We start from the raw sequence: 17,649 nt of genomic DNA, 5'->3' as shown, positions 1-17,649 counted from the left end.
TTCGCACAAGGAAGAGTCTACCAAGGGTGGAAGCTGAGTATACCAGCGCTTCTCTTTCCTGGTTCCTGAATTTAACTCTTCCTCCTTCTCTCAGCATAAATTAAAACTGGGATGGGAGGACACACAGAATATCGTGCAACTGTGGCTTCATGCCGAGTACAAAAGCCTAACCTTGGACCTCTGCGAGGTCCTCACTTCCTTTGTATTATTTTTCTCGAGGACTGGTGGCCTCTGTCCCATATCTCGCTTAAGCCTCTGGGACTACTATAGGCTTTCTTCACCATTCCTTAATCTGATTTTGTCTCCCTTTATTTTTCTTACCGCACACCTGAGTAGAGGAAAAGATTATACCAACTTCATCTCCTAGTCCAAACTTTTCTGTTTCTCTGTTTTTTAGCAGTCACCTTTTCTGGATTGTTCATCTTAACGCAAAACTGAAAACTATTCAAATGAGGTGCAACAGTGGAAGTTAGTTTCAGGATGCAAACTAAGTACAATTGTAAACAGTAAAAATATATGTTTTAGAGATTGATCAGCAAAGCAGGGTTTAAAATATTAATGCCTTAAGGCATTCCATGATATTTCTGTATCTAATCCAAAGACCCTCCTGCTTGGATTTGTAAGTTTTGTCCTGGCCTATCATGCTTACTTTCTCCCTTCCTGATGTAGCTATTCTCTTGCTTCTATCCTTTACTTTCCCTCTCTTCCTTCCTCCTTCCCTCCCTCCATTTCTTTCTTTCTTTCTTTCTTTCTTTCTTTCTTTCTTTCTTTCTTTCTTTCTTTCTTTCTTTCTTTCTAAGTTCCACACCTGGCATGGAGCTTGAACTCATGATCCTGAGATCAGGGGTCACACACAGTACCGACTGAGCCAGCCAGGCACTCCACTTCTATTCTTCTTTTGACCTAGAGAGAGAAAATTCTTTTTTTTTTTTAAGATTTTATTTATTTATTTGACAGAGATCAAAGTAGGCAGGGTGAGGGGGGAAGCAGGCTCCCTGCTAAGCAGAGAGTTCCATGTGGGGCTCAATTCCAGGACCCTGGGATCATGACCGAAGCCGAAGGCAGAGGCTTTAACCCACTGAGCCACCCAGGTGCCTGAAAGAGAAAATTCTTGAATGGACCTCAAGTCCATCCCTTTTAGTCTTTGCTATCTCTTCAGCCTCCTTCCTCACTGAATGGGGACAGCCACTCTGCTTCTGCCTTTGTATTTTATTAAATGCATGTTTTCGTCTTTTTTTCCATCTTCCCACATTGGGAGGACTTGGATTTTCTCCTTGTTCCTGGGTTGCTCTGGTCTCTCTTCTCTCTGGTCTTGCTTCTAGCTCTTCTAGCCACTCTGCTCTTCTCTGACAAATCCCCTGTAGCTGTCCATAGTTGTTTCTTTGATGCTCTTGCCACCCAGAGAATCTTGAGTCCGGCCACATTCCTCCCCAGCACCACAGCCCTTTATCAGCCCTTTGTCACAGCACCTTTCACAGCATCCAGAGGTGGCTCTGTGCTCTATTACTATTTTTAAAATGTGCAAGGCCCCCTCTGTATATTTTAATATATGAGACCTAAGAAAGGGATATCTTTTGAAAGAGACCATCTTATTTCATCTGTATCTTAGCGCAGTCCAAGTACACAGTCCATGCTTCATCTGTTGAGATTAATGGATTTTGAGTTTTACTCCCAAGATGCACATATCAAAAAATCAAGACAAGTTGGTTCTTTTTCCCTATCTCCTAATTTTACTTCATTGAAGGATACTCACTGTTGTCTGTGACTTGTGCCATTAATTTGAAAGTGTCTGATTATGTGTAAGATACATTTTTAGTTTGAAACTAAATTTCATCTCTTCTATAACAAATCTCTGTTGTTAAAATATAGAGAGTAAGCCTGACTATATCAGGCTGGAATTTATTCAGTAATTTAGTTGTAGATTTTGAAATGAATTTCATTTTTTTAATTTTTGAAACTAGTCTCTAGATTATAGTTAATTCCCTCTGATGCACAGGAGATTGTTCTCCGGCAGCTTTCACCCAGCCTCCGGATGCCTTATGTACTAAGTGGGCTGCTGCAGTTGATATGTATTTCCTCTAATGTGCTTTATCAAAACGAAGTGTTTTTTTTAAAGTTAAAAACTAAACCAACTGAAGGGAGTGAATAGAAGTTGCATGTGTGCAGTGAAGAGTAAGTTTTTTTTAAAAAGTGTGCTATTTGAGTACAGTTGACACACAATGTCACATCAGTTTTGGGTGCCCAGCCCAGCGATTCACCTTCTCTGTACATTATGCTGTGCTCAGCTCACCACAAATGCAGCTACCCTCTGTCATCATACGGTGCCATTGCAGTATCATTGTCTGTGGTCCCTGTGCTGTACCTTTTATTCCCATGACTTATTCCATAACTGGAAGCCTTCCGCCGTCCCTTGGCCCATCTTGCCCGTCTTCTCACCCCTCTTCCCTCGGGCAGCCATCAGTTTGCTCTCCTGTATTTATAGGTCTGATTCTTTTTGTTTACTCATTTGTTTTTTAAATTCCACATGAGTGAAGTCATATGGTATTTGTCTTCCTCAGTCTGATTTATTTCACTCAGCGTAATGCCTTCAAGGTCCCATCTGTGTTGTTGCAAATGGCACAATCTCCTCCTTCTTATGGCTGCATAATATTCCATTTGTGCTTGCGCACGCACACACCACATTTTTTTAACCATTTGTCTACTGATGGACTCTTAAGTTGCTTCCATATCTTGGCTATTGTAAATAATTCTGCAATAAACATAGAGATGCATTTTTTTTAATTTAGTGTTTTCAGTTTCTTTGAGTAAATAACCAGTAGTGGAATTACTAGATCATATGGTATTTCTATTTTTAATTTTTGAGGAACCTCCATGCCTTTTTTCATAGATTTGTAGTAATTGACACAGTAATTGATATTCCCACCAGCAATGCCTGAGAGTTCCCTTTTCTCTGCATCCTTCCCAACACTTGTTATTTCTTGCGTCTTTGATTTTAGCCATTCTGACAGGTATAAGGTGATACCTCATTGTGGTTTTTGTTTGTATTTCTCTGATGACTAGTGATGTTGAGCATCTTTTCTTGTGTTTGTTGGCCATGTGTTTGTTCTTGGAATAATGTCTACTCAGGTCCCCTTCCCAATTTTTAATCAGATTTGGGTGGAGAGTTTTGGTGTTAAGGTGTAAAAGTTCTATATAGGTTTTGGGTATTAACTCCTTATTGAATATATAATTTGCAAATATCTTCTCCCATTCAGTAGGCCAACTAATAAAATGTAATTTTTTTTTTCAAGTGATCAAATCCCTGGATCAGATCTCTCTGTAGGAGAGAATTTATAAATTCTTTTAGTGCTACTGCTTTCAAACTGAGGTCCATAGAGGTACACAAAACTACAGGACAAACATACCACTTGCTCCTAGAGTGTCATTTGTATTTGAATGAGAGATTTTATTTTTTTATTACAAATAAAGGTGCATTATGTAGGTGAATTTAGAGTTCACATGAATTTTTAAGGTAAAATGGAGATTTTGGAACAGTTTGCTTGTGCCTGAGTACTGAGTATAAATTCACCCTTTCCTGTTGGTAAGCTTACTTCATGTTATAGGAGAAGAAACAAGCTCAAGGTCACACAGAGCTGGGAAGAGAAAATGCCTCACTGCCCGCGATCTTTTCCTTTTACCAGTGCTTCTCAAACTTTGCACTTCCTAGAGAACCTTTTCTGTAACCAGTTTGCCTTTTAATTCCCTGTCTGTCCTGAAAAACCTCAATTTTGAAAGATGTCACCTACCAAACTACATCTGTCAGAGAAGCTATTTTAATGTATTTGAGATAATCAAAAACAAAAGAAACTGCAAGTTGGACTTTCTGACTCAGTAGCCACACTGAATTGTTCTGATTTGGCAAACAAAGGCTATTTGGGAGCAAATGAAGACATTAATAAAGCCTTAGAAAAGAATGAAGAGGGGGTCCCTGGGTGGCTCAGTTGGTTAAGCAACTGCCTTTGCCTCAGGTCATGATCCCGGAGTCCCAGGATCGAGTCCCACATCGTGCTCCCTGCTCAGCGGGGTATTTATTTCGGAGTGAGTATGTTGGATTGATGCCTTTATTTTTCTGTTTGCACCTAGATTGAATATGAAAGGAAAAAGAAAGAAGATGGAAAACGGGCTCGAGCTGATAAACAACACGTTTTGGACATGCTATTTTCAGCATTTGAGAAACATCAGTATTATAATCTTAAGGACTTGGTGGACATCACAAAACAGCCTGTGGTATGTGTTTGCTCACGCTGATCCCTTCAGTATGTCTTGCTTCATTTAGATGGTGTTATTGAAGAGAAGGGTATCATATATAATGTAGCTCACGTGTACCTTTACTAACATCAGGGTTTATTTTCAACACTCAGAAAAAATGTCTTAATACTCCTTACTGGCGTTGAGCCTGAAGTCTTTGTTGATATCCTTTCTCGTCTTTCTTTTGTTCCCCTAGGTCTCTCCAAAAAAAACCACTCAGCTTCTTCATTTGTTTGAAAATGTGCCCCCTAAAAGAACCATATTCTTTTAAGAGCCATACAGATCTGTCATGATGAAGGTGTTTATCTCTGTCATGTAATGAAATGGGCTCTTCTTTAAAGGATTTTTCTTTTTTTAATCAGAATTTACCTAGCACTAGCATGAGGTCCCTTTAAACTTGAGCTGTACTGCCCCACAGTGCTTGTTGAGGTTGTGGTTGGGTTGTCCTGTTCTCCATTTTCAAGGAAAAATTGAATAAATTGATGTTTTAGAGTTTATGTTTGTTCCATAAATAATCAATTTTTTCCCTGCTCCAAACTTTTGTGCCTATTTGCTAACAATTTGTTATTTCTAATCTATTTAAAATACTGGTAACAAGAGGTGCCTGGGTGGCTCAGGTTGTGATCCCGGGGTCCTGGGATCAGGCCCCACATCGGGTTCCCTGCTCGCTGGGAAGCCTGCTTCTCCCTCTCCAACTCCCCCTGCTTGTGTTCCCTCTCTCGCTGTCTCTCGCTCTGTTAAATAAATAAATAAAATCTTAAAAAAAAAATAAAATAAAATACAAAAAAACTAGTAACAAATAAGAAATCCAAATCTCTTTTTTCCAATCTCCAAGTCACATTTCCTTCTATGTAACTTTCTTAACCTAACATTAGCAAAGCAGCAAATTGAATTATAACAGTATTTATTTACAAGGTTTTAAAAAATTAAATGGAATCTCTTTTCTTTTCTGTCCTTTTACCTAGTTTTCTTTATCATTTTGTCCACTTTGCTAGTATACTCAGGAGTGTGTCAGTCCATTTATTTCCTTAAGAATATGTAACAAGAGAGCCAGTTTTAAAAAACATTATAACATAACCAAATAACAATGTATTGAAGAGCTTGCTGTATGTTTATTCTGATTTATTCAAAGCTTTAAGAAATGATTTATGAAACCTCAGTATTGATTGTACAGTTTCCCACTTCTGTAGGAATTTTGTTATTATTATCCTTTTTTTATTAAGAAATTAAATTCCAAAAGATCTAAATAGTTTTTTCAGTAGAGAGGAGCCAAGTGCTTGTGCTGCAGTATTATCAGCTCCTCTTAATGATTTATTCTCTTCAGGATCAAAGCCTTAGAAACAGCATTTCAAACTAGGTAAAAAAAAATTAATTAATTAATTAAAAAATTGAAATAGAATAATTTATTATATAAGCCATGTTTTTTTCTGCTTTTAATCAAGTTTATCCTTGTGAATGTAAACTTTATATGTGAGAAACTGAATTTATATACATATATATATATTCAGAAACTGAATGCAAATAATACATTCTTATGTAATAATGTACACACAAAAATTAGATATGGGAACACAAGTCTTTGTAGAAGGGACATTTGGATGATATTGGAGAAAGCAGTTTCTTTACTTTCCAGTTTCTTAACATGGAGTGGCGTGTTGTTTTTAAAGTTTATTCATTTTGCATCAAAGGAAAGGGATAATTAGTATTTCTCTCAACTTTGGTTTTTCAGAGAATTTTTGTGTAGAGGTACACAGTGAGGCTCTCAGAATAGAGCTTCTTAACTCATGGTCAGTAGGTGGGTTTTACGAGATCCAGTAATCTTCCCGAATAGGTGCAAAAATAGGTGGGTTTTTCTGGGGAGCAGATCCATGGTTAATATCAGATTCTCATAGAGGGCCTGGGAACCTCAAGGGGCTTGTGAGCCACTAACCTAGAAACTAAATTATTTTATAATAGTCTTATTGTTTAGAGACTGACGTGCCTCAGCAAGCATAAGGTTCTTGAAGACAGGGTTGTATATTAGTCATATCCTTAAATTTTTATATGCTCTATAATATAAACATAGTAGAAATTCAGTAAATATTAGAGGAATTGATTTGGAAAAAAGGCAGTGACCCCATCCTCAGTATCCAAGGACTACCATGTTTTATTCAGATGAATTCCGTGGGCCTCCTGTCATTTATGGCAGGAGAGGCAGCACAGAGAGCCAGTCTCAAGGAAGTATGGAATGTGACAGGGTTACAGTTATCTCTCCCCAGAGCAGCAGCCAGGAAGTGGTCAGCATGGATTCAGTTCTGCCATTTACCTACCCATTGGGATCTGAGAAAATCCCTTCTGTTCCTAAAATTGAGGAAATTGGACTGAATAATTGTGCTCCCTTCCAATCCTAAATGTGTGATTCTCTCCCTCTCCTATTTCATCTCCTCTCCACCTCCCTCTTGATTTTGAATTGAATTGGCAAATCTCACCTAGAAAGTGGCCCAAAGCCAGCTCTCCTCCATGTAGGTAACTATCCCCTTTAAAATGTTCACAGGACATAAATAAGTCTATACTCATGGTCATCGGTATACCCTTCCTAATTTGATTTTAATCTGAGCAACACCAGGAGAATGAAGGAGAAGAGAGCATGAAGATCCAGGGAAGGGGCTGCTTGGTATGATGGAAAGAGCAGTGGGTTTGGAGTAATAGGATCTCGGTTCATGTCCCAGCTCTGTCATTTAGACAAGTAGTCCTGGACGGGGTATTTAAATACATTTAATGTTCATTACAAACAAATTTTTGAGTCCCCTCGTAAAAGAGAAAACAAAGAGATCTTGTTTGTATTCAACACTTCTTTAGTATATGCGTTTAATGACCTTCTCTCATTTTCTGTTGGTCCCCAGTGCCTCCTTTGATAATGAATTTCTAACCATGAAGTCTATCCCTTTAACACACCATCTTTGTCATTGACATGACTACTATATTCTTAAGTTACCATCTGCTTTCTGACCTTTAGAATGTCATTTTTTTTTTTAAATATTTTATTTATTAGAGAGGGTGAGAGCAAGAACAGGGGAAGGGGCGGAAGGAGAAGCAGACTCCCCACTGAGCAAGGAGCCCTATGTGGGACTCTATCCCAGGACCCTGCACCCTTAGCCGCAGGCAGACGCTTCACTGACTAAGCCACCCAAGCACCTCTAGAATGTCATTTTTGACACATCCTGAGTGAATCTGAGGTATTATTCTTGTTTTTCCAGTTCTTTCTTCTCTATATTCTTCCTAAAAATCTTTATTTCTATAAGCAGAATTATGGCCTTGTGGGCAGACTTTTTCTCTCAGTGGTCAGTATCTGACCTGTACAAACAACCAAGGAGTTAGTTACGCATTAAGGGTAAATAAGCTGATTCTAAAAGGCCAAGCTCTGATAACTGATATGAAGTCAGAAACATGATACCATTTAAAGGGGCATTTTTAATGGTTTAAATTTGAGCTTTTAAGCCCTCCTTAATGTGAAGTACCAGAAGAAGCCTATTATTTTTTCCCTGCAGTCTTTGATCTTTCACCTTGAATTTGTTGTGTCTAGTCTTTACATTTTATCTGTAAAATAGAAGCATACACAGCATTTCCTTCAAAATTTAAATCATTTGGAACTTTATCTAATTGCTCCCTTAGAAACACCAAACTGCCAAGACTGCTTTGAGCCCTGACACCCTGTTCTCTAGCATAGCAGCCATTTCCAGCGTTCCTTGAACCACATCTTTCTGCTAAAAGTATCATTGAAAATTAGCCCTGGTTATAAGTGAACCCCTAATTTCCTTGTGCTCTTTCCACCCACCTTCCAGGCACAATCCAGGGAAGTTTATATTTAATTATTGATGATCCCTTCTAAATCAACAATCCCCAGTCATGTGGTCCCGCAGACCATGGCTTAATTCAAATATGTAATCGAGCAATTGGTGTGCTTTTTATTAAAGTGAGTTCAAATCAACAGGAGAAACCAGGCAAAGATTTGGGTGATTTCGACTTTGAGGCAATTAGTGCCCATTCTTCAAGTTCCTCGGCACTAAATAGTGCTCCGTAGGCAGTTTTATTTGCTCAAAGTGGGCTTTCAGTAAACAAAGCCGTTGCAGCAATAAGGCAGTGTTAACCTCATCCTCAGAATTTGCTTCCAGATAGACTTAAATAAAGGCATGAATAGAAGTAATTGAAGCAAAATTTGGCTTCAGTAGGTGAAAGAAGAGGGGCTTTTTTAAAGGATAAATTAGTTAGACAATTTGACCTACTCGATATTTCTCCTGTCAAGAAACAATTTTATTTATAAGTATATGCTCTTACAGGGGCGCGTGGCCGGCTCATTTGGTGGAGCATGTGACTCTTGATCTTGGAGTCGAGAATTCAAGCCCTGTGTTGGGTGTAGAGCTTACTTTTAAAACACACAGACCCGCAAGTATGTGTTATTACAGATCTGTGAATTGGCTGAGACTATTTTGAGTTGCAGAGACCGGAAATTCAACTCAAACTAGTTTAAACAAAACTAAAATTTATTGTGGGGTGCCTGGGTAGTGTCCGACTCTTGATTTCTGCTCAGGTCATGATCTCGGGGTTGTAAGATTGAGCCCCACATCAGGCTCTGCTGGACATGGAGCCCACTTGAGACTCTCTCTCTCCCTGGCCCCCAGCCTTCCTCCCTCCCCCCTCTGTCTCTGTCTCTCTCTTAAAAAAAAGAATGTATTGGCTCCGTGTAGCTAGGAGGTTCAGGGTTCAGGAATGTATCTAGCTTTAGCTATAACTAGCCACAGCTACTAATACTGTTGTTAGAACCGTCCCTTCCTGTCTTTCCACATCTCTCCGCACTATTCTTTCTTGTATGTGGTCTTTACTCTTAGCGGGATCTTGCCATGTGGTAGCCGAAATGACCTCTTCGAACACCTCCCCGCTAGCAACCCCTAAGCAAAAAGAGAATATTTGTCCTTGATTTTAATAAAAGCCCCAGGGAAGATTTTAATTGACCTGAAAGGAGTTGGTATGCCCATTCCTGAACCAAGAGGATGGGGCTAGAGGTACTCTGCCAGTGTACCTCCCCCCGCTCTGTGCTGTGTCGCCTGGTATGGAGTTAGCACCTAGTCAGTGCTAGTCAGTCCATTGTTAATTAAATACTTGTATGTTCAGAACAGAACTCTGGTTTCTCTTCCCTTCCAAAGACTTCCGCCTGACTTCCCCATTTCAGTAAGTGACACCACCATTCCCCAAATCGATCAAGCCAGACAACTGTATTCCTGTTTCCTCTTCATGACATATATATTACAAATTATGATATATATATATATCATATAAATTATATACATATATACATGTATCTCTGTGTGTGCGTGAGTATATCTGACTCAGGATCTTAAGGCAAAAGTGATCTTAGAGATTATCTAGGCTCTCTCACTTGTAAACCCAGAAAAGGCATTGCATAGTAACTTGACCCCACTTGTGCTGACTTCAGTCTAGGGAGATATCTTACCACATTGCCTCTTCTGTATTCAGACATGTGCATGTCTATGTAGACAAGCAAGGAAAATATTTTTCTAACAATAGGAACCCCTTTTTAATGGGAAAATAAAACAAAAAACTAATATCTCTCTCAGCAGGCTTTCTCATTAAGAATCATCACTGGAGGGGCGCCTGAGTGGCTCAGTGGGTTAAGCCGCTGCCTTTGGCTCAGGTCATGATCTCAGGGTCCTGGGATCGAGCCCCGCATCGGGCTCTCTGCTCAGCAGGGAGCCTGCTTCCTCCTCTCTCTCTGCCTGCCTCTCTGCCTGCTTGTGATCTCTCTCTGTCAAATAAATAAATAAATAAAATCTTTAAAAAAAAAAAAAAAAAAGAATCATCACTGGGGTGCCTGGGTGGCTCAGCCAGTTAAATATCTGATTCTTGATTTTGGCTCAGGTCACGATCTCAGGATCGTGATATCGAGCCCCGAGTTGGACTCTGCGCTCAGTGCAGAATCTGCCTGAGATTCTCCCTCTCCCTACCCACCTGCCCTTCCCCCTGCTCATGCTCACTTGCTCGCTCACTCTCTCTCTCAAATAAGTAAGTAAAATCTTTAAATTTAAAAAAAAAAAAAAAAGAATCATGATCATTGACCTAAGCCAGGTACATAGAGAATGGTATCTAAGCTTTATCTTAGCTCATTCAGTTCCTAATCCAAAATAAAAATAGGTATTTTTAATGTTTGAAACTTATTCCCAAATTTACTACTTAAAATAAATGGTTTTTTTTTTTAAACAAAGATTTTATTTATTTATTTGGCAGACAGAGAGCACAAGTAGGCAGAGAGGCAGGCAGATAGAGATGGGGAAGCAGGCTTCCCACCAAGCAGGGAGCCTGATACAGGGCTTGACCCCAGGCTTTAACCCGTCAAGCCACCCAGGTGCCCCAGTAAGTGGTATTTTCAATATAATGTTTTATTCTGACATACACTTTCCTTTTTTTACTTCTTTTTTCTGAAATCTTTATAATTTCCTTTCTGTTCACATAATCCCTTTTAGTTCATTTTTCCTAAAATGGAAGTTTTTATTTTTGAATGATACTAGTAAAAAAAAAGACCACCAATTTCTTAATAGAACATATTACTGACAGCCTTTTGTAAGACTTCTGTTTTAAAAAGTAATTATTTGCTAATTAATGACGTAGAACCTGATTTATTGTTAAGCTTTAGAATATGAAATGTCATACTAAAATAAATTAACTATTTGAATTGTATTGAATATAAATGCATGAAATTTAAACACATGAAATTTTAATACTTACAGATTTACTACCAAGTTTATTATAGGATAGTAACATTTTCTCCTTTAACTTATATGTTTTATCTTTTTTCCCCCCTTTTTTTACCATATTTCTGAATGTGGTAAAATTTGAGATGAATTTACTAATATAACCAATGGAGTCCAGATTTTACATGAAATATTATGTAGATAAAAGGAATATTTAACATAAGCACCCATTAAAGAAAATTGGGTATTTATTTATCTACGAAGTTTACATAAGATCTCTTTTTAAGATTTTATTTATTTATTTGAAAAAGAGAGAACACGAGCAGGGGGAGGGGCAGAGAGAGAGGGAAAAACAAACTCCCTGCAGAGAATGGAGCCCTAAGTGGGCCAACCCCAGGACCCTGTGATCAGACACTTAACTGACTGAGCCACCCAGGAGCCCCAAAATTTTTAATTAAGCAGTAAGCCACAAAATTTATATTTAATCTGGAAAACGTCATTAGTTATAAAATCTTCCCTACCCTTCCCGTGCCATTTGATTTCAACAAAGGTTAACATTAAGTTTTGAGCTTATTAGCTGCCTTCTGATTTCTTTATTTAGTCCCTGAACAATTTAGAAGGACTTGTTTTTAGGCTTGCCATCCTTATAGAAATTATCTCAGGAAAGAGAGAATTTTCTTTGCTTTGGTCTCAGCACTAGAGAAAGCATGACTGTATGGATTAAAGTGTTTACAGCTTCCCAGTTTCTCTATCTCACAGGAGAATTAAGATACCAGAGGATAAGCCTGTTGACAGAAAACCTTGCAGTGGCGGTTCTGTATTGCAGCGTGACAGAGGCATTCCTTCTAGAATGTCCCAAGACGGATATTCTAATTCCATCATATTTTCCAGTACATATGGACTGATACAAAGAGCTAGCCACTGTGAGGTTTTTGTTGTTTTGTTTTTTTGGTTTTTTTTTGAGCTAGCCACTGTTTATTGGAAATGTTACCATCATAATTTGGTAATAAAAAATGGTATTTGTTTTTTTTTAATGTCGTCTATATGGACTTTATTATGGAATTTAGTTTAATCTATTATGGAATAAGTTCCCAAAAAACCTTTTCCTTTTATTATTAACATACAATGTATTATTTGTCTCAGGGGTACAGGTGGTTCACCAGTCTTACACAACACAGCACTCACCACAACACATACTCTCCCCAGTGTCCACCACCCAGCCAACCAATCCCCCCACTCCTTCTACTTCAGCAACCCTCAGTTTGTTTCTTGAGATTAGGAGTCTCTTATGGTTGGTTTCCCTCTCTGATTTGTCTTGTTTCATTTTTTCCTTTCTTCCCCTATGATCCTCTGTCTTGTTTCTCAAATTCCACATATTAGTGAGATCATATGATAATTGTCTTTCTCTGATTGACTTAAAATGCTGTTATCTTAATTTGTTGTTATGAGCTAGGGAGGTCTCCTCCCTATCTAGTGGAATTGCTGAGTCACTTCATAACTCTGTTTAACCTGAGGAACTAAGTGCCAGATTGTCATCAGTCCTTTTTTAATCCTTAGCAAAAACTTTTATCTACTGTTGTCATAAGGTAAAACTTTACTCTCTAGTCCAGATATTTTAAGGATGAATAATACTTCGGTATTGGGAGTGCTAGCTAATTTACAGAAAATTCTCTGTTGGTAAAATATATACCTATAGCCTCTTTGCTTGCCATTTAATTTCTAGCAATGTGTTCAAATAGACTACTAACTATGCCAATTGAGATTTTCTTATTTTTTGTACATTTGAAACTATACTTCACACCAGATGCACTAATAGTTGCCATGGCTCTAAATGCAGTAATTCATATTTAAATTTTTATTTTTGCTTTTTCTATTTTTTATTTAAATGCAGTTTAGTTAACATTTACTGTAGTAGTAGTTTCAGAGGTAGAGGTTCAGTGATTCATCGGTTGCATACAACACTGGGTGCTCATTACTTTCAGTGATGGGTACCCAGTGACTGGGTAATGCCCATCACCCAGTTACCCCATCCCCCCACCCACCTGCCCTCCAGCAACCCTGTTTGTTCCCGACAATTAAAAGTCTCTTATGGTTTGCCTCCCTCTCTGTTTTTGTCTTATTTTATTTTTCCTTCCCTTCCCCTATGTTCATCTGTTTTATTTCTTAAATTCCACATATTTAAATTTCAAAAGGAGTTTTAGTTTTTGCTACTTCATTACATTTTGGATATTTCTGATTGTATTTTCCTAATAACAGTTTCAACATTGTCTATATATGTATACACTTTTCCCAGTTGAAAGCCATATATCAGCCTTGGAATATCTTGCAGTATTCCAAGGTTAAGTTATGTTTAGCATACAAGTAAACAAATACAGGTTTTGTGTTTTTTTAAGAATTTTATGTATTTATTTGAGAGACCATGAGAGAGAGATCCTGAGCAGGCGTGGGAGAGGCAGAGGGAGAAGCAGACTCTCTGCCGAGCAGGTGCCTGATGCAGGACTCTATCTGGGTCCTGGGATCATGATCTGAGCTGAAGGCAGATGCTTAACCAACTGAGCCACCCAGGTGCCCTAAAAAAGAAGAGTTTAGAAAGCAAATAGTAAAAAGTTTTGGCCCATAGGAGGTAAACTTTATTCATCTGATATATGCAAACATATGAATCATTTGCCAGTGCTAGGCAGATGAAGTGTTAATAAGATGATATACCAGCACACAAATATTCATGCAATAATAAATTGCTTTTCCAGAATTTGGATTAAGCCATAAGATAGGGCTTGTGCCTTGACCGCTTCATTACACATCATCTCTGCTTCTTTTACAGAGGGAGGAATGCAGCTTATGTGAGCTGAGAGGAAGACAGGGGGTGGGGTCTAGTAGGAAAGTGAGGGTGAAACCAGAAGGAAAAGAGGATGAAAATACTGACATGGCCCGTGTCCCAGAGAATCCCCAATGTCCCCTTCCCTATTTTGTTAACAGTTTATTCTACCTAAAGGAGTGAAAACATATGTTGCCTTTGTTAAGAGCTTATGCCTAATGTGTAGTTTGTTTTTTTAATGAAAGACTTGTGCCTTGGAGCCGCTAACATCTTTATCAGTAAGTCCTCTGTTTTAATCACACAAATCATTTGAAATGGTACTTTGGAATTATACAGAACTGATAATGCCCCTCTTGCCTTGTTGGATCACTTTATAAGAAGCATATGATGACTTCCCTTTAGTGACGGGCATTAACCAGTGCCATCTTTGTTATAGATTGCATATTGTCTATTCAGTCCAGCCTTTCTGATGCGATTTTGTGACTAGACGTCTAATAGGGTCGTAATAATACAATAAATAAACAATATTTATTTATTTTTTACAAAGAGTTTATTTATTTATTTGACAGAGAGAGAACACAAGTAGGCAGAGAGGCAGGCAGGGTGGGGGCGGTAAGCAGGCTCCCCGCTGAGCAGAGAGCCCAATGCGGGGCTCGATCCCAGGACCCTGAGATCATGACCTGAGCCGAAGGCAGAGGCTTAACCCACTGAGCCACCCAGGTGCCCTGGGTCATATTATTTATTCACTTAAAGCATTAATAGTTGGTGATCAGCTCTTTGTTAAAGATACATGTTTTGGGCCAATTTCTAGGAATTTAGATATAGTTAGCTTGTTATTATATACATAACACTTAACCGAAATTCCTGGTTTGGGAATTAGTTGGCAGAGCAGTAGAGGAAAAGATGATACAAGAAATGGTGGGGGTGGAGGGAAGGAGGGAGGGAGGGAAGGAGGGAGGGAGGGAAATGAGGAGAAAGAGAAAGACTGTAGATAGTAAGCTACTCTCCCTTGTGACCCTACATAGGATTGTTGTGATTTGGGGGGAAAAATAGGAGTTTGTGGGTTTCTGGCTTTGGGGCCACCACAGTGTCATCTTTGACCCACAAGTACACAAATCACATCCTAATCACTTGAGCTCTTTGGTCCAGTATTTGCTTTGTCTTTTCCTTCCAAAGAAGCTTTAATGTTCTATCCCTTTTTTCTCTGCAATTCAGACTTGCTGTAAATATACTCTCCCACACATCCCTTTGACAAAGGGTTGCTGGACCTGAGCCAGTTGATTATTTCTGATATTTTTCTGCAGCACTGCACAGAGCAGTAATGAGAAATCTCTCCGGTCCTGTGTCACATAAAGGTGATCTACCAAGTTCTAGAATCCTTTGTTTAAAATGCAGGTGGTAGGCAAAAGATGAAATTGGAAAATCATTGTTTAGTATGAGAGAAGAAGAGCTAGTATCTCCTGATCTCTGCACGGAATTGCCATTCAATTCAAAGGATCAAATACATATCCACAAAACCGAAGATCATGGCTCCGGCTGGGTTAAGTGCCCCATCTCAGTGCTCCATGATATCCTGCATATATGTGTCCTTATTTCTGCACTTTAGTTTGTGACTGCCTGCTCTTGTGCCTTTGCCTCCCTACTCGTGCACCCTACTTTTAAACTATAAAGTCTTGATGTTGAAGACTGACTGTGTTACCACTCCATCTGGCCCATAGTAGGTTCTAAAATAAATATTTGTGTAAATGTATGAATTTTTATTAAAGGAAAGTTAGATTGTCAATTGATCTTCAATCCTGTTAGAATCTTTAAAATTTCCCTCTCAGATGACTTTGTTCCCAGCAATATTTTACCACTGTAATATAGATTTTTAGTCACAAATGTCATTCCGAATCAGGTAATACAGTTTAATCAGTCAACTTGTATTTCTCATTGCCCTATAAGTTAATTAGAGCCTGAGTTCTAAAAATGAGCAGAACTAGATTTAGCATAGTTTAGTCCTGTGGACCTTCTAAGTGATCTTACCTCAAACAACTCCCCCACTAAATCCTCTTAGTTCCCTTGTTTGCTCTTAAGCATACCTTGTTTGTTCAGTGTAAATGCACTGAGACTCTGTGATGTGTAGGCATCCACTGCCATAGGAGCGCGTGGCTTGATGGGAGAGAGGCATGTGGGTCAAGGGGTACAGTGTAGTATGAGGGCCATCACTGAAGAACATCCAGTGTGAAATGTAAATCTAAGATGTGTGACTGTTAGGGAAAGTTGGTCTGAGAGAGGGACATTCATGCAGTCTTCAAGGATGAGTTCAGATCTGATGAAAGGGGATAAGCATGACAGGGAAAGGAAATGGCATATGGAGAAATAGAAAGCATGTAAACACAGAAATGACAAGCATGTCTTCAGGGAATTCTTAGAAGAGGCCAAAGGGAAAAGGCAGGCCTGAATGGATACCTGTGAAGGAGTATGGAAGTTAACCTCTAGGCCAAAGGGGAAGTTATTAAAAAGTTTCAACAGATTAAGCATCTGCCTTTGGCTCAGGTCACAATCCCAGGGTCTTGGGAACCACGAGCCCTGTGTCAGGCTCCCTGCTCAGCAGGGAGTCTCCTTCTCCCTCTCCCTCTGCCCTTATTGCCACTTGCGCATGTGCGCTCGCTCGCTCTCTCAAATAAATAAATTAAATCTAAAAAATTTTCTCTCAACCGTGGAATGACATGATCTCACTGTTCCCTACCTGTGTCTTTCCTTCAGGGACTTTTGTGGCCTGTTTCCCTATCATTACTATTACTTTCTTTACTAATGGGTTGTGCCAAATTGATTCATTTGGTTAGAGTAAAATGACTTTAGGTTGCAGTTTGGAACATTCTAAAACTCCAAAAATGTCCTTTTCCCCCACCTTCCACCAAAAAAAGAATTCTGTACCATGGGTAGATACTGTGATCCTAATCCCAACTCATTACCTGACAGACTATCTCATTCTGTTCTTACTGTTGAAAAGGAAATAGGGGGGCGCCTGGGTGGCTCAGTGGGTTAAGCCTCTGCCTTCAGCTCAGGTCATGATCTCGGGGTTCTGGGATCGAGCCCCGCATCGGGCTCTCTGCTCAGCAGGGAGCCTGCTTCCTCCTCTCTCTCTGCCTGCCTGTCTGCCTACTTGTGATCTCTATCTGTCAAATAAATAAATCTTTTTAAAAAAAAGGAAATAGGGAGTGAATTTTCATTAAGAAAACAAAATACTCCATAACGTTATACTAATTTAACAAAATGAGTGTGGACTACACATGAAAGCAACTGTATTTGTACACTTGAGACTTTACTATTTTGTGTTTAACCCTTTTGAGGCTTTTCACGTCTGTGTCTGGCTTCTGAATGTTCACAGTACACTTGCAGTCCGGAGAGCTGCTGGCTCCCGGCCACAGTGCTCCCAGCGATTGCTCTTTGCCGTTTTGATCGAGAGCAGTGCGGCCAATTGTTTGATTGTTTGTGTCCAGGTTTGTAGCCTGCCTCCCAATAAATCGTGCTTTGGAATTTTACAAAGATGTCATTCTTGGCATCTAAACTGAAAATCCTTTGTGTCCAGCACATCATTTTCCCTTTATGAATACTGCTTAATGAGAAAGTAGCTTATGAACAGTGTCCCGTTTTAAAAATGTGATTTGAAGTAGCCGAGAGCAGCTGTGCATATCACCTGGATGGCGCGAGCCTTTATGCTTACTCATTGGCACCGATCCCTTAGTGAAGGCAACTGCAGAAAGTGTGGGAGGCAAGCAGGCTTCTTTCTGGGGAAACCCAGGCCTCATTTGATTCATT

General features: G+C 39.2%; 1 protein-coding gene across 1 annotated transcript in view; it reads left to right on the top strand.

The window, feature by feature from the left end:
• GTF2F2 (general transcription factor IIF subunit 2) overlaps positions 1-17,649 on the top strand; it is a 158,336-nt gene that overhangs the window by 138,094 nt on the left and 2,593 nt on the right. The window contains exon 7 of the mRNA XM_047723494.1: positions 4,123-4,266. Coding sequence (XP_047579450.1) covers positions 4,123-4,266 — 144 coding nt within the window. The remainder of the gene's footprint in view (positions 1-4,122; positions 4,267-17,649) is intronic.

Source organism: Lutra lutra, chromosome 3, assembly GCF_902655055.1.
Source record: "Lutra lutra chromosome 3, mLutLut1.2, whole genome shotgun sequence".
Classification (NCBI taxonomy): Eukaryota; Metazoa; Chordata; class Mammalia; order Carnivora; family Mustelidae; genus Lutra; species Lutra lutra.
The sequence above is the reverse complement of the archived record's forward strand: the minus strand, read 5'-3'. Positions and strand labels throughout refer to the sequence as shown.